The 21,508-nt window shown below is 40.4% G+C and overlaps 2 protein-coding genes across 2 annotated transcripts; one reads left to right on the top strand and one right to left on the bottom strand.

Annotated features, from left to right (window-relative positions):
* Positions 1-133: 133 nt before the first annotated feature.
* Positions 134-7,885, top strand: LOC6043267. The gene is made up of 4 exons (XM_038265474.1): positions 134-950; positions 6,409-7,414; positions 7,477-7,612; positions 7,704-7,885. Exons 1-4 carry the CDS (start codon positions 478-480, stop codon positions 7,838-7,840), a joined length of 1,752 nt encoding a protein of 583 aa, XP_038121402.1. The 5' UTR covers positions 134-477; the 3' UTR covers positions 7,841-7,885.
* On the bottom strand, positions 7,833-8,758 carry LOC119770485. The gene is made up of 3 exons (XM_038265475.1): positions 8,598-8,758; positions 8,082-8,536; positions 7,833-8,019 (listed from the first exon to the last, which is right to left on the bottom strand). The coding sequence occupies exons 1-3, from the start codon at positions 8,644-8,646 to the stop codon at positions 7,924-7,926; spliced, it is 600 nt and encodes a 199-aa protein (XP_038121403.1). The 5' UTR covers positions 8,647-8,758; the 3' UTR covers positions 7,833-7,923.
* Between the last annotated feature and the right edge of the window lie 12,750 nt (positions 8,759-21,508).

Genomic DNA, 21,508 nt, shown 5'->3' with positions numbered 1-21,508 from the left:
GTTGGACCTTTTCAAAAAAAACTCCAGAAATGAATAATGCCATTTATAAAATGTTACTGTAAACATCCCAGTACGGTAGAGGGTTAATCGCGAAAACAAGTCTAGTGACTCGGCTCGACGACCATTTCCGCGCCATCGAGTCACGGCTGGTTCCATGACCGCTCGCGGAGCGAGGTGTTTGTCCGACAAAAGATCTGCGACTCTTTTGGCACACGACGTTCCTCAGCCAACATAAAAGAGACCAGATGAGATGGCACAAACCGGCGATAGCAACGTTTAGTTCTAATCGATCGAACGCCGAATCAATGAAGAACGCGTGGAAGCCCCCGCGAGTCAAGACAAGAAGTCGTCGAATATTATAAAATACATTCCCCGACCGAGAAACAGGTTAGTCCGTCTCGTGTTGATGCCGAGGTTCTTAGTCTCGCGTAGTCGCGCGTGTCCTTCCAAAAAGTGAATGAGTGAGTGTCGATCGCGATGATCTCCGGAATCGTCCTGGTCCTGGTCGCGGGGCTTGCTGTGTGCTCCAGCCAGTACTACAGCATAAACCTGGGCGTTGATGAACCCTTGGTAGCACAACCCGTTCCGGCTCCACCACCATCACCGTCCGGTGGTCCAGTCCAAGAGGTTCGACCCAAGATCACCCCGCTGGATGCGATGATCGACAAAACGAACCACCTCGGGTTCCGCATCCTGTACCTACACTCGAAGGGCAACAAGAACAACATTGCCTTTTCGCCGTGTGCCCTGGCCAGCATTCTGGTGGCGCTGTACGAGGGAGCGGATGGGCGGAGCGCAGCAGAAATTCACGAGAATCTGGTCGTTCCGTACGATAAGGATATTCTGCGGGTGGGCTACCGGGACATTCATCGGCGGTTGCGAAGTTACTTTTATCAGAAGGAGAACTTGCTCAGCGGGCTGAGCTTGAGCAGCGAGAACATCACGATTCGGTAGGTTTTGAAGGATTCTATGACAATTCTCGGAATCGAATTTCCTGAAAAGGACGTTATCCGGAATGAATTTTCCCAGAATGGCGTCACTTGATAACTTTTTTTGTATCGCACATAACTCTCTTAATTTCCCAGTAAACTATAAACTTTTTGCATGAATTGAAAGCTTAAACATTCAACTATGTTTGGCTAATAAGGGTATTTAATCAGCTAAATTTTTCGAGTCATGCCAAGCGTTTTGAAATAGTAGTTTATGCAACAAGTTGCAAAAAGAGGATTTTTTCAGCACGAGTCGTACATTTATCCAACGAGGTTCACCGAGTTGGATAAATACGAAGAGTGCTGAAAAAATCAAGTTTTGCAACGAGTTCCATACAACATTTTTTGCAATTCCAAAAAACTCACACTGAGTGAAATTTTATGTCAAATTTTCATGTATTTTGTCAGTAAATCGTTTAAATCAAAAAAATGTTGAAAAGTGTTACTATTCGAAACAAGTGCTGAAAAGTTCAACTTTTCAGCACCCATTTGAGTGCTGAAAAGTAGAACTTTTCAGCATTTATTTTGGAAAGTGTTGCTATTCGATTCTGTTATTTTTGGTACAGAAAAGTAGGCTATTTCGTCGTTCAAGAATGACAGGAAAAGTGAGTAGTTTCATGACGGAATTGCAAAAAAAATATTTTAAATCGGCATTTTCAAAATGTTAGCGGTAACTTGATCCCCGTTTCAACATTTTGAAGAAATCTTAAGCAAAATGTTTCTTATTCATTTAAACTATTGATTTTCTGTCAGTTACAACAATTTCACATAAAATCTGAACGTTTTCATTCAAAATATAACAAGAATAGTATATAAAATATTTGAAAACTTAAAATATTCTTTTTTAGACCAAAATTGAGCACGTTTACAAAAGCTGGTAATTTTTGTTTACAAAACATTTGAAAAATGATTCAAACTTCAGTAAGTCATCCATATATACATCTATTTTAAAGGAATTCATGTACGAAAAACCAAACCAATTAATTAAGATTGATGCTGATTCCAGTTACTGTAAAAATGCAGGGATCAAGTCTCCCCAAACGCACTTTTTGAAACAATTGATTGTAAATTGAATGTCAAATACGTAAGGGTTTCGTAGGTAATATTGATAAACTTAGCCATGTAAAAAATATTTTTGTAAAGGAATTTTCAAATCGCTTCGAAAACCGGACACCTCATCTTGTATTATCAATTATTTGGATATACGTTCGAATTATAAATGTCAAAAATAAGTTATTTGATGAATTCTAACATCCACTTTCATTTAAAGTTTGTTTGAAAGCTGTAGTTAATGTCAAAAGAATTAAATACAATGAAATTATAAGATTACCAAAAATGCGAAACATTTCACGTGAAATATTTCATAGGCGTCCGAAGCACCGGGAAGGAAAAGCAGAAATTTATGGTTTTGATTTCCTTAAATTCAAGCAAATTTTTATATAAAATATCGGTTGTTTTGATGTTAATAGCTTATTTGAGACCTAAAGAATGCCATTCACTAACATTTCAGCCCAAATTTGTGCGATTCATTAGCGAAAACGAGTGTCCGGAATTCGAAGCAGAAGTGTCCGGATTTTGAATCAGCTTTTATCAGTGTACGGGATTCGAAACACAACAAGTCATTTTAATTTTCAAATTCTGATGAAAAATTGTTAGAAAAGGCATATTTTGCATGCATTCTCTTAAAACTGACTGTTAATACTACATCCTGCTGATATTTCTTCATTTCCAATTTATTACATGATTTTTTGTAAGCTATAACAAAAATGATATGCTACTAAGTGTCCGGATTTCGAATCATGACGTTATACATATCAAAACAGAGAGAAAAAAATATCTCATGTAGGTTTTTTGCAGCATTTTTTTTTTTGGAAAAATGTGTGTAACTCAATCTAAACATATTTTTTAAATTTGTTCTCTACAATAATTTTGTGTCAATTTTGCACAACTTTCTAGAACAAAGCAATTTTGTACCCACATGCTGAAGAAATACAAGCTTGGGATCAAGTGTCCCCACTCTCCCCTACAATGAAATTTAATATTTTTTTCAAATCGTGCGGTTTTGGGGAGAATTGCTCTACTTTGATTTTTTTTTACTTGTTGAAGAAGACAGTAAATCCTCGCAAAGACTAATAATTTTTAGCAGTGCTGCCATTTAAAATAAAAAAGTTTAGATTTTTTTTAAAGGTCTTATAAGCTATTGTGTTTCATATGTTTATAGGACCTATTCAAACAAAACTCTAGCCGTATAAACCGTGAAAACATGGTCCCTTGCTTTTTTCAATATATTAAAATTAGATTAGCAGACAAAAAGCACTTTACCGATATTTTCAGATAAATGTAGTGCGTCCATTCCGGGAATTCCCGGGACAAAATTCCCGGGATTTTTCCAAAACCGGGAATTCCCGATTCCCGGGATTTTTTTATTTTTTCCCGGGAATTCCCGAAATTTGGAAAAAATATCATGTTTTGATCTGGAAATTCAGGTTTTGTTGTGGAAATAGATGAGCAAAAAAAATTTAAGCATATATCCAGGGTTTATTTAATGCCTTATAAAAGGGGTGCCCAACCTTTTGGCCCTGCGTGCCAGAATTGATTTGCCTATGTGGTTGTGGTCCGGTTATGTTTTATTTTTTTTCTGAAAAAAATGTGCTGGAAAAATATAATAAAGTTAACAAAATTGAATTCAAGATTTTTAACTTAATCTTTTAAATTTTACAAATATCTATGTTAAAATAATGCAGAAAACAATTCTCTGGTTAGTTTTCAATACGTCATAACAGCCGAAACAATTACAACTTTATTGAGTAAACAGGCAAAGGAAAATCTATATCATTGTGCTATGAGGTATCTTATTAATGATTTTTCTTTTTTTCGGTGACAACAAAGAAACAGAAAGTTGATTAAAAAAGCTAATCGAACTGAATGTTAACTCTTTGAAAAACATATTCCAACGATTATTTTTTAATTGTAATTGGCTCTTATGCCAAATGGGATATTTTCGAGCTAATATAAAAATAGATTGTTTCGATCAGAGAGAATACAAGAAAGTTGCTTGAATATTTTTCAAAAGTATTTTTTTATATAAAACATGAATGTCTTAACTCATCTAAAATTTAATATTGGCTGGTATCCAGATTTTTAAACGAAAATGGCGTTCGAATGGTGAACGCCCGTAATGTCAAAATCACGCAGTGGTACCAAAATTGCGAAAAAAGTGTGCCATGGCATGACGGCCACATTTTTTTTCTAATGTTGGTGCTACTGCTTGATTTTGATAGTTCAGACATTCACCAATCGAACGCCATCTTCGCTTAAAAACCTAGATAGTTTTATTTGCTGTCTTTTTATTTGTTATTTTAGACATTTCAAAATATTTTTTAAAGATTTTTTAGTCAAAAAAAATTTTTATAGACTTATTTAATTTGAATCAAAATGAATAATAAAATAGATTTAAAACCAAATCACAAAAAAAAAACAAAAAAATCAAGCTATCTAGAAACTGCTATCCTTGTTAAGATTGAAGTGTAGAGTATTGAGATTGGGATTTCAAAAATATTTTTCCCGTTTTCCGGGAAATTCAAACCCGGGAAAATTGGACGCCCTAGATAAATCAACACATCAAAAATATTGTAAATATCTAGAGCAACAATTGGAAAGACGGAAAAACATGTTGGCAGTTGGAACAATTTAATAAATTCTGAGACAAGAATGATTAAGGGTTTAGATTTTAAAAAGGTTAAAACGAATGGCCAGTGCCAATTTTATTTGAAGTTTTGTTTTGAGTCTCCAAAACACAAATCACATTATCTCATCCAATTCGCTTCGCTCCGTTAGAGGAGACGGTGATTTTTGCAGATTGCAGACTGGATTTCGCCATGTGATGTGATGATTGTCTAATCCCAGGTTACCTAGGAGTTGCGGAGGTTTTTCCGTGTATACGAAACGCGTCGGTTCGTTCATTTATTGCTCTACATTTCGATACGATTTTTGCGAAGTTGGCGTGACTCTGCGGTGTAAATTTGGTGTTAACATTTTATTTAAAGATCATATTTTGGGTATCAAGTGAAGTTTTTACCTAATTTAGACGATTGTCCACAAAAAATCAAATAAAAAAAAAAGTTTTTATTTGGGTTTTCATGCCATTTGACATTTGCTGCGGCGCTGTTCCATTTTCCGTCGTTCCGGAGACATTTTTTTTCAATGGGCATAGGTTGCATAAAACTTTCTGCGATAAATTGGATGCAAGTCAAAATCGTACCTCTTTTCATCGCAGGGGATCGCCATCTCGTTTTGTCACAGGGGGTAGATATTCAAGCTCCGATCTTGTAGTAGTGAAATTCGAACCGTTCAACGCGATAAATGGAAAATCGTGAGAAACAGTGAGCGTTAGGTGAATAGTTATCAAAAGTGGATGCTGTTGCTGTGATATTTTGTCGGCGAAGGATTATCCTGAAAATTCCACTTCTAGTTTTTGTCCAGTTTCCTGCGCGACAATAGATATAATGAGACTCGGTTTCACGATTTTGCGCGTCCGGGACATCCTGAGCAGTGTATCCTTTTCAAAGAATTTATGAATTTAAAACATTGTTTCGAACTATTTGACTTTTCTCCTACTAATCTTAATTTCCGTTCACTCATTTCTTGTGAAATCCTTATTCAATTCTTCTACGCAGTTTTTCCTATTTTAAAGTCTAATCGTCAATATTTTTTTTAACTTTAACTATCTTTATCAGCCTGCATCTGTACTTTAATCGTCTCCTTTCATAACCAAATATTATTTTCAGCAGGGTATGCAGGTAATTTATTATAAAACTCAATATAAATTGAATATAAATGAATAATTATGTATTATAACACTTAACACACCCTACACAACACCAATGCAATCATAAATTGGAGCGTTTGGTACGGTATGTCCACGCATCCTTCCTCCCTGTAGATTCTTTGAAATGTGATCCGTTCTTAGAATCCTCTCTGCGGCAAACACAACGCAGTAGGGCTGGCCGCTTTAATTTTTGCAATACGTTTTCGGGTGTTCTCGGATGTACTGCAATTATTAATAATGACAAGAAAAGTGCTTGGGGCGTAATCTAATCACAAGACTTTCCAGCATGCTTTCATCGGACTGGCTGCGTTTGTGTTAGATTAGATTAGATTAGATTAGATTAATCCCAGGTTACCTAGGAGTTGATAATCTCCACCGTATCCCTTAAATAAGTTTACAAATCTCATCGAATTATCAGCTAACTAAAGAAAGAATAAAATATTTAATTTTTTGTTGTTGAATCAACGCTTAGCATCAAATTAATTAAATCAATATAAATATGTTCGAATCAAGCAATCCCAAGGGATCGTGTCAAAACCATGTAGATATTTTTTTTTACTTTTATTTATTTCGCCATCGTGTTCGTTCAAGCCCTGAGTACGAATCCGTACTGAAATTCTACGGCTACGACCTGGACAACATCCCGGAAATGCACATGCAAACCACCACCACCACAACGATTCTCCCAATGTCAACCGAGTCCGAGGAGACCACAACGTTCCCAACGGACTACGAGATGACATCCAGCGAGGAAGAAGAGACCATGTCCACCACCGAATCGATTCCCACCACGCTGGATTACACGACGGGCTCGTCGGAAGAGGACGAAGAAACAACGGTGACAACCGAGTCGGAACAACAATCTGGCGAAGATGAGACGACTACCGTGGGCACGGACGAGGACGGTGAAAGCACCACGTTGGAGGGTGAGACAACGACCGAAGAGGAAGAAGCAACCGAGGCAACCACGGAAGAGCAGACGGAAGCTCCGAGTGAGGCACCTGCCGAGGGTGGTGAGAAGCGGAGACGAAATCTGAGAAAACGTGGTCAACGATTGAGTCAGTCGCAGCGACGTCAATCGCATCCGAATTATCGGACGCGAACGCTACGGAGTAAACGAAACCCGGAGGAATTCGACCTGGCGAGTCATCAGCGGTTTTTGCAGAACTTTCTTCTTCAGGACGTAACCACGGCGTCTCCGTTCGCTGCGTTCCCGAGCTTCTCCGCCGAGCGATCGAACCAGTTCCAGCAGGATCGTTTGCTCGAAGATACGATCGAGCACAACTTCTACCTGAGCGAAACGGAGACGGTTAAGGTGCCGTACAAGATCTACAACACGATTCTTAAGTACGCGTACATCGAACGACTCCAATCGACGGTTCTGGAGTTGGAGCTGGATTCGGACGATTACATGCTGATCATCATACTGCCGGACTACGAGTTTGGGCTCAGTAATTTGATGAAATTGCTCCAGATCGGTGACAATGTACCCAATTTGAGGGATATCGTGAAGCAGATGACACCGTCGTGGGTCAAAACGATCGTGCCCAAGTTTAACCTGAAGGGGAACATCATTCTGACCAGCGACTTGCAAAATGTTTGTATTACATAACTTGGCACCCATTGTTACGCAGAGGCTAATTCGTTTTTTATTTCTAGATGGGAATCAACGACATCTTTGAACCAGCGCGTGCCGACTTCACGCCCATGACGGAAGACCCACTGATTTACGCGAAGCACATCGAGCAGTCAATCAACATCAACATCCGAACGCAGTCACTGCAGCAGCTAAAACGTAATTAAAGAATCTGTTGTAGCATTCCTACAGAAGACGGTTCTGCCTGAAGACCCACCCTAATTGGGCTAATACTTTGCTTCGTTCACAGGGTTCACATCGCTGTACAAAAACCCCATCGAGCTGGCCATAAACTATCCCTTCCTGTTTTGCATTTTGGACAAAGAGATGGACCTGGCGCTCATCACCGGACGTATCCTTAATCCGCTTAACTCTCGAATTCATTAAAACAATAAAATTTATTTAATATCGATCGTTCGATACCATCGCGCAGCGTGGCACTTTTATTGGAAGGGTTTTGAAGATCGCCGTTACGGAACGCTACGCTGAACGAGTATGCCCATCTCGTAGACTCGCTTGCGAATCTCCGGGCAGCGACAGAAGCGGTCATTCGTGCCCTCACAGTACTGAAACGTTGGAACGATATTGCAAATATATACTACGTTTGATTTTCCCTAGTATAACTTACCTTAAACAGCTCCAGCACCGAGCGTGCCTTCAAATTAAACTCCTTCAAATGCATCCGCAGGAACTGGGCCTCCATCATCGACAACGACAGCGACTGGGTCAGAAGCGACACCTCGTCCTGGCCGTTGGCCATTGCCCGCTGCAGCAGTGCCAACTCAATCTCGTTGAACTGGCACGGGGTCATTCGACCGGAAACCAACGTCGAGTCTTCGTTGAAGCTCAACACGTTTGGTACCGCCTCGTGAGACACGCACATTGGGTACCGAACCAACGCCCGGTCATCGGAATCTATTTCTCTAAATTCTTCTTTCACAACCGTGGGGACACTCGCAACCGGAATCGAAACCATCGGCTGTACTGCAGCTGCTTTGGCCGGACTTTTCGGTGTCAGGATCTCGGCGATCCTGGCACTGTCCGGTTCATCGACCGCCATTCCAGAACTAGCTAAAATTTCACCTGTGAAACGGGACAAAGTTAAATACAAAAATGTCAATGAAAATTGCTTTTAAAAACATACTCAACACTGTGTACGCCACCGTTGGGGATATCTGCAGATATCCGGTCATTATGGTAAAAATATTGGCACTAAAACGAGAGATTTTCACGAAAAAGTTGAATTTCACAAGAACTTTCGACCGATACGCGTACAACCCGCACAACAGAACAATAAAAACAAGTCAAAACAGTATTGCTTTTTTGTTATTTAATAACACGAAGATTTGAGACTGTTTCTTTTTGGGTTAAAGATTTATCCCACATTAACTCCCCACATTGACTGGGCAGCCCGCCGGCGGTCCGCTGGCGGACCGCCAAACCGCTCTGGCGATCCGCCAGCGATTGATTTGGCGGACCACGGGCGACCCGCTGGCGGATAAAATTTGCAACAATTTGGCGCACGATCAGTTTTTTTATCGTGACGTTGGTCCGCCAGCGACTCGCCCCGGGGTCGCCCAGGTTTGCCTTGAAATGTTTCACCCGCCGTTCATCCGCCCCACATACGCCGTTTTGTATGGTTCAACCGCCCCTATAGGATGGTCCGCCAGCGGGTCGCCCTCGATACGCCTCCCATAGAAAGTTCATCCGCCTAAAAAGCCCCAACCGCCGTGGCTCGCCCTCGACCCGCCTTTCATATACGGTTCGTCCGCCCCTGTAAGATGATCCGCCAGCGGGTCGCCCCCGATCCGCCCCCTATATAAAGTTCATCCGCCCAAAAAGCCCCAACCGCCTTGGCTCGCCCTTGATGCGCCTTTCATATACGGTACAGCCGCCCCTGTAGGTTGGTTCGCCAGCGGGTCGCCCTTGATACGCCCCCCATATAAAATTCATCCGCCCAAAAAGCCCCAACCGCCTTGGCTCGCCCTTGATACGCCTCTCATATACGGTTCAGCCGCCCCTGTAGGTTGGTCCGCCAGCGGGTCGCCCTTGATACGCCCCCCATATAAAATTCATCCGCCCAAAAAGCCCCAACCGCCTTGGCTCGCCCTTGATACGCCTCTCATATACGGTTCGGCCGCCCCTATAGGTTGGTTCGCCAGCGGGTCGCTCCCGATCCGCCCCCTATATAAAGTTCATCCGCCCAAAATTCCATTCCATTTTTGAACATGCGAAAAAAAGAGGTGTTTTTCAATAATTTGCAGCCTGAAACGGTGATGAGATAGAAATTTGGTGTCAAAGGGACTTTTATGTAAAATTAGACGCCCGATTTGATGGCGTACTCAGAATTCCAAAAAAACCTATTTTTCATCGAAAAAAACACTAAAAAAGTTATAAAAATTCTCCCATTTTTCGTTACTCGACTGTAAAAATTTTGGAACATGTCATTTTATGGGAAATTTAATGTACTTTTCGAATCTACATTGACCCAGAAGGGTCATTTTTCATTAGAACAAAAATTTTCATTTTAAAATTTCGTGTTTTTCTAACTTTGCAGGGTTATTTTTTAGAGTGTAACAATGTTCTACAAAGTTGTAGAGCAGACAATTACAAAATGTTAATATATAAACATAAGGGTTTCCTTATAAACATCACGAGTTATCGCGATTTTACGAAAAAGTTTTGAAAAAGTTACTTTTGCGTTTCTCTTTGTTTCGTCGTCCGTGTCTGTCGCCGGTGACCATGAACGGCCATGATCGATGACGACCAACTTTTTCAAAACTTTTTTTCGTAAAATCGCGATAACTCGTGATGTTTATAAGGAAACCCCTTATGTCTATATATCAAAATTTTTGTAATTGTCTGCTCTACAACTTTGTATAACATTATTACACTCTAAAAAATAACCCTGCAAAGTTAGAAAAAACACGAAATTTTAAAATGAAAAATTTTGTTGTAAATGAAAAAATGACCCTTCTGGGTCAATGTAGATTCGAAAAGTACATTAAATTTCCCATAAAATGAAATGTTCAAAAATTTTACAGTCGAGTAACGGAAAATGGGAGAATTTTAAAACTTTTAGTGTTTTTCGATGAAAATACGTTTTTCGGAATTCTGAGTACGCCATCAAATCGGGCGTCTAATTTTACATAAAAGTCCCTTTGACACCAAATTTCTATCTCATCACCGTTTCAGGCTGCAAATTATTGAAAACACCTCTTTTCGCATGTTCAAAAATGGAAGGGTCGTACCGCCCTCCGTCACGAGATATCAAAAAGGACCTCGGATTCGTGATCAGGGACAAAAGTTACCCCTTAGGACAAAGTTTCACGCAAATCGAAGAGGGTCGGGGCAACTGCTGTGTGAGTTGGCGGAGAATTACCCACATATTTCATCCGCCCAAGCAGAATACCCGTTCAGGTTCCTTCAGGATTCTGATAGTGTTTTTCAAGTTCATCTAAAACTGAAAAAAACACAAAGTGCCTTATATACAAGAAATGCAGATCTTGGTAGATTTTGTGTGCTGAAATTTAGAAATAAAACAAAAATATGAAAAAACATAATTTTCAAAATAATTTTGTTCTCAATACATCTTACGTGCGTTGTTAGTTCACTGAGGTGAAATGATGAAAAAAATAAAGAAACAAAATAATATATTGATAAGCAAACTTGTTGCGAAGATTTTCCATTTCCTGCAAATAAAAATAATTCTTTAAATAATTCTTAAAAACTTAATTATTTAAAATGTTCATGTATTATTGGTACTTACATATAAACATGCAACGTATTGAATGTTAACAATTCATACTCTAATATAATCAAACACAAGCGCAGCTAATCCGAAGAAAGTATCCTAGTAGATTACACCCCATGTTCTTTCTTGTCATTCAATTTGATCATATATTGTATGGGGAATGGTAGATATGAATATAAAAATAAATCTTACAGTGAAAAGATAAATACAAATAAGCAGTAATTTTAAAGATGATTCCGGGAAGCTGCAAAACAAACAACTATAATTAAAAAGACACATGCTCCAGATGGTTCCATTGCTGAAAGAAAAGGAATAGGATAAGGAAGGATATAAACATTTAAATAAATCATCTAGTGAATAGATAAATGTAGGCATTAAAATTGAAGAAGATTCCCGGAAGCTGGAAGAAAGATAAATATATTTTAAAGAAAAATTCTTCAGACGGTTCCATTGCTATTTCAGTAACTGTCGTTAGTTCATGAAATTTAATCATATATGGCATGGAGGAATGGTAGAAAAAGGACAAGGAATAGGAATGATATAAACATTAAAATAAATCAAATGAAGAATAGATAAATACATATAAGCAGTTCATTTATAAATGATCCAGGAAGCTGAAAAAAAATTAAACACAATTTTAAATGATATTGTTGCCGCTGAACTGATAATTGAAAATAATTGAAATTACTTCCTACCCACGTCCTGCATCATGCACACCTAAAAATGTCAAACAAAGAAAGACAAAAATCGCTTCTGCACCACTAATTGCCTCCACTGCTGGCACTGAACCCGCAACCTTTGGAGTGTTAACATTCACACAAAGAAACATTAACATTAATTGAGTAAACATTGGCACAAAATCCGCTTTGTAAATGCCACCTCGATACTCTTCAAGAGGTTTCCTTGGGAAAGATATACTTTTTACCAAAATGTACACAAAATTTCCATACAAACATACAAAAACGAATAAATCAAATCATAACAACAATGAAACATATCAAATTCTAAGTATTCCAAATGATTGCACATCTGCCAACAATATTTATAAGGGGTGTCACATAAATTACACCAACAATAACGATTATTCTTGCAAAACAACCTTCAATCACTATTTCAAACGCACTTTCAACTGTTTGTTTACATAAGTTAACAATCTAAACAACACAACACTTCTCCCAACACAAACTTAACAACGAAAATCATCAGCCGCCGATTAAATAACAACACCCACCGAAGCTCGTTGAAAACTGACTGAAATGTCAAATTCGAAATAAATTCCTTCAGATGCAAACCGCCACGGCAATCAGCCTTTGGCTCGCCGCGGAGATTGAGGGGCGAACGATATTGAAACATTTCAGCGATCAGTTTGAACCGCCCAGGCGATGCGCCCATGGCACGCCAAGGCGGATGGAGGGCGGACGAAATTGAAAAATTTCAAATGTCAAATTTCAACCGCCCAGGCGGCCCGCCCTCGGTTCGCTAGGGCGGTTCTAGGGCGGACCACACGATCAGTAACGGCCGCCGATGCGTAACGTCCGCACTGATCAGTGCGGACGTTACGCATCGGCGGCCGTTACTGATCGTGTGGTCCGCCTAGAACCCTAGCGAACCGAGGGCGGCCGCCTGGGCATTTGACACAACGTCCGCCCTCCATCCGCCTTGGCGTGCCATGGGCGCATCGCCTGGGCGGTTCAAACTGATCGCTGAAATGTTTCAATATCGTTCGCCCTCAATCTCCGCGGCGAGCCAAAGGCTGATTGCCGTGGCGGTTTGCATCTGAAGGAATTTATTTCGAATTTGACATTTCAGTCAGTTTTCAACGAGCTTCGGTGTGTTAATCGGCGGCTGCTGATTTTCGTTGTTAAGTTCGTGTTGGGAGAAGTGTTGTGTGTTTAGATTGTTTACTTATGTAAAAAAACAGTTGAAAGTGCGTTTGAAATAGTGATTGAAGGTTGTTTTGCAAGAATAATCGTTATTGTTTGTGTAATTTAATTGACACCCCTTATAAATATTGTTGGCAGATGTGCAATCATTTGGAATACTTTTAATTTGATATGTTTCATTGTTGTTATGATTTGATTTATTATTTTTTGTATGTTTGTATGGAAATTTGGTGTACATTTTGGTAAAAAGTATACCTTTCCCAGGGAAACCTCTTGAAGAGTATCGAGGTGGCATTTACAAAGCGGATTTGGTGCCAATGTTTACTCAATTAATGTTAATGTTTTTTTTTTGTGTGAATGTTAACACTCCAAAGGTTGCGGGTTCAGTGCCAGCAGTGGAGGAAATTAGTGGTGCAGAAGCGATTTTTGTCTTTCTTTTGTTTGACGTTTTTTAGGTGTGCATGATGCAGGACGTGGGTTGGAAGTAATTTCAATTATTTTCAATTATCAGTTCAGCGGCAACAATATCATTTAAAATTGTGTTTGATTTTTTTAACAGTTCCCTGGATCATTTATAAATGAACGGCTTATATGTATTTATCTATTCTGCATTTGATTTATTTGAATGTTTATACACCCAAACGAAAAATATATCTCAAAATCTGCAACAGTGGATTTGCTGCAAAAAATGTTATATTTTATTACATTTTTTGCAGCAAGCCCATAGATCATTTTTGCCCGCGTGTAAACACGTCAGCGATCTGCAGTTCTCACCAACACATAGAATGCTGGCGCGTCCCCGAGCAACACTCTAGAGAGAACATTATGTTCGCGCTCTGTTCCTCACCATTCATCAAGCGTCCATGGCGCGGTGGTAGCGTGTCGGATCAGCAACCTAGTAGTTGATGGTTCAATCCTCGTTCTGTTAAGATTTTTTTTTCTGCAATACAATCAATCTGCTGTCGGTAATGTCGATAATTGTCGGTAACGGGCAAAAATGTCATACCCCTATATCGCAAAAAATGCATGAGGACAGTTTTCATGCAGATTCTGATATACTTTCATGCCGCCATGTATCACAATCATGCGACCGCCGGTTGGGTGTATCATTCCTATTCCTTGTCCTTTTTTCTACCATTCCGCCATACCATATATGATTAAATTTCATGAACTAACGACAGTTACTGAAATAGCAATGGAACCATCTGAAGAATGTTTCTTTAAAATGTAATTATCTTTCTTCCAGCTTCCGGGAATCTTCTTCAATTATAATGCCTACATTTATCTATTCACTAGATGATTTATTTAAATGTTTATATCCTTCCTCATCCTATTCCTTTTCTTTCAGCAATGGAACCATCTGGAGCATTTGTCTTTTTAATTATAGTTGTTTGTTTTGCAGCTTCCCGGAATCATCTTTAAAATTACTGCTTATTTGTATTTATCACTGTAAGATTTATTTTTATATTCATATCTACCATTCCCCATACAATATATGATCAAATTGAATGACAAGAAAGAACATGGGGTGTAATCTACTAGGATACTTTCTTCGGATTAGCTGCGCTTGTGTTTTATTAGATTAGAGTATGAATTGTTAACATTCAATACGTTGACTGTTTATATGTAAGTACCAATAATACATGAACATTTTAAATAATTTAGTTTTTAAGAATTAGTTAAAGAATTATTTTTATTTGCAGGAAATGGAAAATCTTCGCAACAAGTTTGCTTATCAATATATTATTTTGTTTCTTTATTTTTTTCATCATTTCACCTCAGTGAACTAACAACGCACGTAAGATGTATTGAGAACAAAATTATTTTGAAAATTATGTTTTTTTCATATTTTTGTTTTCTTTCTAAATTTTAGCCCACAAGAATCTACAAAGATCTGCATTTCTATATAAGGCACTTTGTGTTTTTTTTCAGTTTTAGATGAACTTGAAAAAACACTATCAGAATCCTGAAGGAACCTGAACGGGTATTCTGCGTGGGCGGATGAAATATGTATGAAAGGCGAATCGAGGGCGGGCCAAGGCGGTTGGGGCTTTTTGGGCGGATGAACTTTATATAGGGGGCGGATCGGGGGCGAGCCGCTGGCGGACCAACCTATAGGGGCGGCTGAACCGTATATGAGAGGCGCAACAAGGGCGAGCCAAGGTGGTTGGGGCTTTTTGGGCCGATGAATTTTATATGGGGGGCGTATCAAGGGTGGCTGAACCGTATATGAAAGGCGCAACAAGGGCGAGCCAAGGCGGTTGGGGCATTTTGGGTGGATGAACTTTATATGGGGAGCGTATCAAGGGCGACCCGCTGGCGAACCAACCTACAGGGGCGGCTGAACCGTATATGAGAGGCGCATCAAGGGCGAGCCAAGGTGGTTGGGGCTTTTTGGGTGGATGAATTTTATATGGGGGGCGTATCAAGGGCGACCCGCTGGCGAACCAACCTACAGGGGCGGCTGAACCGTATATGAGAGGCGCATCAAGGGCGAGCCAAGGCGGTTGGGGCTTTTTGGGCGGATGAACTTTATATGGGAGGCGTATCATGGGCGACCCGCTGGTGAACCAACCTACAGGGGCGGCTGAACCGTATATGAGAGGCGCATCAAGGGCGAGCCAAGGTGGTTGGGGCTTTTTGGGTGGATGAATTTTATATGGGGGGCGTATCAAGGGCGACCCGCTGGCGAACCAACCTACAGGGGCGGCTGAACCGTATATGAGAGGCGCATCAAGGGCGAGCCAAAGCGGTTGGGGCTTTTTGGGCGGATGAACTTTATATGGGAGGCGTATCATGGGCGACCCGCTGGTGAACCAACCTACAGGGGCGGCTGAACCGTATATGAGAGGCGCATCAAGGGCGAGCCAAGGCGGTTGGGGCATTTTGGGCGGATGAATTTTATATGGGGGGCGTATCAAGGGCGACCCGCTGGCGGACCATCTTACAGGGGCGGACGAACCGTATATGAAAGGCGGGTCGAGGGCGAGCCACGGCGGTTGGGGCTTTTTAGGCGGATGAACTTTCTATGGGAGGCGTATCGAGGGCGACCCGCTGGCGGACCATCCTATAGGGGCGGTTGAACCATACAAAACGGCGTATGTAGGGCGGATGAACGGCGGGTAAAACATTTCAAGGCAAACCTGGGCGACCCCGGGGCGAGTCGCTGGCGGACCAACGTCACGATAAAAAAACTGATCGTGCGCCAAATTGTTGCAAATTTTATCCGCCAGCGGGTCGCCCGTGGTCCGCCAAAACAAACGCCGGCGGATCGCCAGAGCGGTTTGGCGGTCCGCCAGCGAACCGCCGGTGGGCTGCCCAGTCAATGTGGGATTACACACTTCAAAAAAAAAGTATTAATTAATACATTGACTGGGCAGCCCGCCGGCGGTTCGCTGGCGGACCGCCAAACCGCTCTGGCGATCCGCCAGCGTTTGAGTTGGCGGACCACGGGCGACCTGCTGGCGGATAAAATTTGCAACAATTTGGCGCACGATCAGTTTTTTTATCGTGACGTTGGTCCGCCAGCGACTCGCCCCGGGGTTGCCCAGGTTTGCCTTGAAATGTTTCACCCGCCGTTCATCCGCCCCACATACGCCGTTTTGTATGGTTCAACCGCCCCTATAGGATGGTCCGCCGCGGGTCGCCCCGATCCGCCCCTATATAAAGTTCATCCGCCCAAAAGCCCCAACCGCCTTGGCTCGCCCTTGATGCGCCTTGCATATACGGTACAGCCGCCCCTGTAGGTTGGTTCGCCAGCGAGTCGCCTTTGATACGCCCCCCATATAAAATTCATCCGCCCAAAAAGCCCCAACCGCCTTGGCTCGCCCTTGATGCGCCTTTCATATACGGTACAGCCGCCCCTGTAGGTTGGTTCGCCAGCGAGTCGCCTTTGATACGCCCCCATATAAAATTCATCCGCCCAAAAGCCCCAACTGCCTTGGCTCGCCCTTGATGCGCCTTTCATATACGGTACAGCCGCCCCTGTAAGATGATCCGCCAGCGGGTCGCCCCCGATCCGCCCCCTTTATAAAGTTCATCCGCCCAAAAAGCCCCAACCGCCTTGGCTCGCCCTTGATGCGCCTTTCATATACGGTACAGCCGCCCCTGTAAGATGGTCCGCCAGCGGGTCGCCCCCGATCCGCCCCCTATATAAAGTTCATCCGCCCAAAATGCCCCAACCGCCTTGGCTCGCCCTTGATGCGCCTTTCATATACGGTACAGCCGCCCCTGTAAGATGGTCCGCCAGCGGGTCGCCCCCGATCCGCCCCCTATATAAAGTTCATCCGCCCAAAATGCCCCAACCGCCTTGGCTCGCCCTCGATTCGCCATTCACACATATTTCATCTGCCCAAGCAGAATACCCGTTCAGGTTCCTTCAGGATTCTGATAGTGTTTTTTCAAGTTCATCTAAAACGGAAAAAACACAAAGTGCCTTATATAGAAATGCAGATCTTTGTAGATTCTTGTGGGCTAAAATTTAGAAAGAAAACAAAAATATGAAAAAAACATAATTTTCAAAATAATTTTGTTCTCAATACATCTTACGTGCGTTGTTAGTTCACTGAGGTGAAATGATGAAAAAAATAAAGAAACAAAATAATATATTGATAAGCAAACTTGTTGCGAAGATTTTCCATTTCCTGCAAATAAAAATAATTCTTTAACTAATTCTTAAAAGCTAAATTATTTAAAATGTTCATGTATTATTGGTACTTACATATAAATAGGCAACGTATTGAATGTTAACAATTCATACTCTAATCTAATCAAACACAAGCGCAGCTAATCCGAAGAAAGTATCCTAGTAGATTACACCCCATGTTCTTTCTTGTCATTCAATCTATATATATAAAAATTTCGACGGTTTTGTTCGAACGCGAATCAGTTCAATACGGAGCGTCGGATCGAGGTGCTCTTTGTTGCGTTGGGTTCGTATAAGCCCAAGGAAGGTTCTTACGCTAACTAAATGACACTTTGGCCACTCTGGAACCGATTCCGGAAAAGCTGCAGATTGTATGGGAAAAGTTACGTAAAATCAAATTTTGATCACAGGATGCTGAATAATCAAACAAGCATGAAACGTTAGGAAACCAAAAAAGGGCAGGACGAAGTTTGCCGGGAAGAGCTTGTTTGATCATATATTGTATGGGGGAATGGTAGATCTGAATATAAAAATAAATCTTACAGTGAAAAGATAAATACAAATAAGCAGTAAATTTAAAGATGATTCCGGGAAGCTGCAAAACAAACAACTATAATTAAAAAGACAAATGCTCCAGATGGTTCCATTGCTGAAAGAAAAGGAATAGGATAAGGAAGGATATAAACATTTAAATAAATCATCTAGTGAATAGATAAATGTGGGCATTAAAATTGAAGAAGATTCCCGGAAGCTGGAAGAATGATTATTATTTTTTAAAGACAAATTCTTCAGATGATTCCATTGCTTTTTCAGTAACTGTCGTTAGTCCATGAAATTTGATCATATATGGTATGGAGGAATGGTAGAAAAAAGGACAAGGAATAGGAATGATATAAACATTCAAATAAATCAAATGAAGAATAGATAAATACATATAAGCAGTGTCGTGACTGAAGCCCGATATTACATTTAATTTCACAATATTACGGATCAGGAATAACAACACGTCGTTTCAAGTCCAAGCAAAACACACGACTGCTTTATTTCTCGTTTCTTCACGCACACATCTTCAACGCCTCTCTCGCTTGACCTGATATCTCTTGCTCTCTAATTTCGATTCACGAACTCTCTCTCTCTCTCTCTTCTCTGCCACACTCATTCACTACATCCTCGTTCTTCCCTACTCTAAATTTTTTTTTACTATTGCCTTCATGTTCACTGATAGAAAAAGCCTGAGCAATTTATCAAAAATACATATTCAACTGCAATCTAATTCCCAGCTTGATGATCTGTGGTATTCTGGAAACACTGCTCATCCCAAGATTCAGCTCCAGCACATGCTTCTCCGGTATCCTTTTTCGTGACACGTAGAAGCCAATCCAAACTCCAATATGATTACCTGAAATTAAAGAAATAAAAAACGACAACCTCGAAAGTTCTCGTGTTATTAATTGTTTAATAAAACATATGACTTATAAATTATAACTCACAATCATCCCAGAAAATGTATCATATCTCAAAATATATCAAAGAGATTAAAATATAAAAATTCTCTTATAAACTTGTCCAACAATCCATAACAAACATCTTTTACTACATCTTCCTTAAAATCCAATCATAAGGTCAAATTTGAGTCGAATAGGTTATGAGTCTATCGATCCTCAATCATCACTTCCAAAAGATTTAAAATTTGAAAGATCTGTTACCAACTTGTCCAAAAATTATTAATGTATTTTTTTTTATCCCTGTAATCCAATAAAAAATGTTTTTTTTTCTGTAATCCAATCATGATCACAAATTTGAGTCGTGTATGTTATGAGCCTATCCTTTCTTAACCCTCTATCGCCCATGGTTGATCCAGAGCACCACTATTTTTTTTTACTTCAAATTAAAATTTCTCGAAAACTAATGAATGAAATGATCTCATTCTTCCTGCACAGTGTTATTTAAGATGTTCAATTCCTCCAATTCAAATTCCATCCAATTTGGTAAATTCTGTAGAAAATTAAGGAAACCGTAAAAAATCTCGATTTTGCTCTGGGCAGGAAGGGGTTAAATCATTACTTCAAGAGATTGAAAATCTCAAAACCCTGTTACTAACTTATCCAAAAATCGTTTAATATATTAATATATATTAATCGCTTTTCTATATCTTCCCTGAAATCCAATCATGAGCTAAAATTTAAGCCGTGTTGGTTATGAGCCTATCAATTCTAAAATCCTCACTTCAAAGAGATTGAAAATCTGAAAATTGTTTTACCAACCTGCAAATGTATATATTTTTTAGTGTCCCTATCGATTCTTAAATCATCACCTCCAATAAATTGAAAATCTGAAAATTCTTTTACTAATCTGTCCAAAAAATTATTAATGTTTTTTTCCCGTCCCTGTAAAAATTTAAGTCCTGTAGGTTATGAGCCTATTGATTCTTAAATGATGACTTCCGAAAGATTGAAAATCTGAAAATTCTTTGACCAACTTGTCAAAAAAATAATGAATGTTAATCTTTTTCTATATCATTCGTAAAGTCTAATCATTAGCTCAAATTTAAGCCGTGTAGGTACGAGCCTACCGTCTCTTCTTTATTAATTTCACTTTATTAGAGATTGAAAATCTGCCATTTCCTTTATTTACCATCTTTACGGACTAGTTTAAGTTCAAATCCGTTCAAATCGTTCAGGATTTCGCTTTTTTATATCGCTTCTGAACAGAATGAAATTCTGAAATTCCTTTGCCATCTTTTCCAACCAAATTCTTACATCACTTTGTTTGCAGACGTTTTAATATATCATTGAAGAAACAGGCTGCATTTCAAACTGTATAATATCCATCTTTTCTTCCCCAAGAAATTTTAGGTAAAAATTCTAACATTCACGATTTATCCTCAGAACTTAAAGTTATTTCAAGACTCTCCACCCTCACAGGGGACTCAGGCTAAAAGACTCATGATTCACGCTCTATCCTCACAGGGGGCTCAAGCTCAAAGGTTTATTGTCCACGCTCTACCCTCAAAGGGATCTAAAGCTCAAAATTCATCATCCACGCTCTACCCTCACAGGGGACCCAAGCTCAAAATTCATCATCCACGCTCTACCCTCGCAAGGGACTCAAGCCTCAAGATTCAACATCTGTGTTCCACACTCACAGGGGACTCAAGCTAAAAAAATCAGCAGCGCTCTACCCTCAAAGGAAACTCAAGCTCAAAATTCATCATCAACGCTATACACTCACAGGGGGGTCTCAACCTAAAAACTCAACATCTATTCACAGGAGACTCAAGGTCACAGTTACATCATCCACGCTCTACCCCAACAGGGGACTCAAGCTCAAAAATGTAATCACCAACGCTCTAACCTCACAGGGGACTCAAGCTCAATGATTCATCATTCACGCTCTACCCTCGTAGGAGACTCAAGCTCAATGCTCATCATTCACGCTCTACCCTCACAGGGGACTCAAGCTCAAAAATTCATAATCCACGCTCTATCCTCGCGGGGGACTCAAGCTCACAAATTTATAATCCACGCTCTACCCTCACAAGAGACTCAAGCTCAAAAATTCATAATCCACGCTCTACCCTCGCGGGGGACTCAAGCTCAAAGGTTTATTGTCCATGCTCTACCCTCACAAGGGACTCAAGCTCTATGATTCATCATTCACGCTCTACCTTCACAAGGCACTCAAGCTCAATGCTCATAATTCACGCTCTACCCTTACAGGGGACTCAAGCTCAATGATTCATAATTCACGCTCTACCCTCACCAGGGACTCAA

Source organism: Culex quinquefasciatus, chromosome 3 (assembly GCF_015732765.1).
Source record: "Culex quinquefasciatus strain JHB chromosome 3, VPISU_Cqui_1.0_pri_paternal, whole genome shotgun sequence".
NCBI lineage: Eukaryota > Metazoa > Arthropoda > Insecta > Diptera > Culicidae > Culex > Culex quinquefasciatus.
Note: the sequence above shows the minus strand (reverse complement) of the source record. Positions and strands in the feature narration are given on the sequence as shown.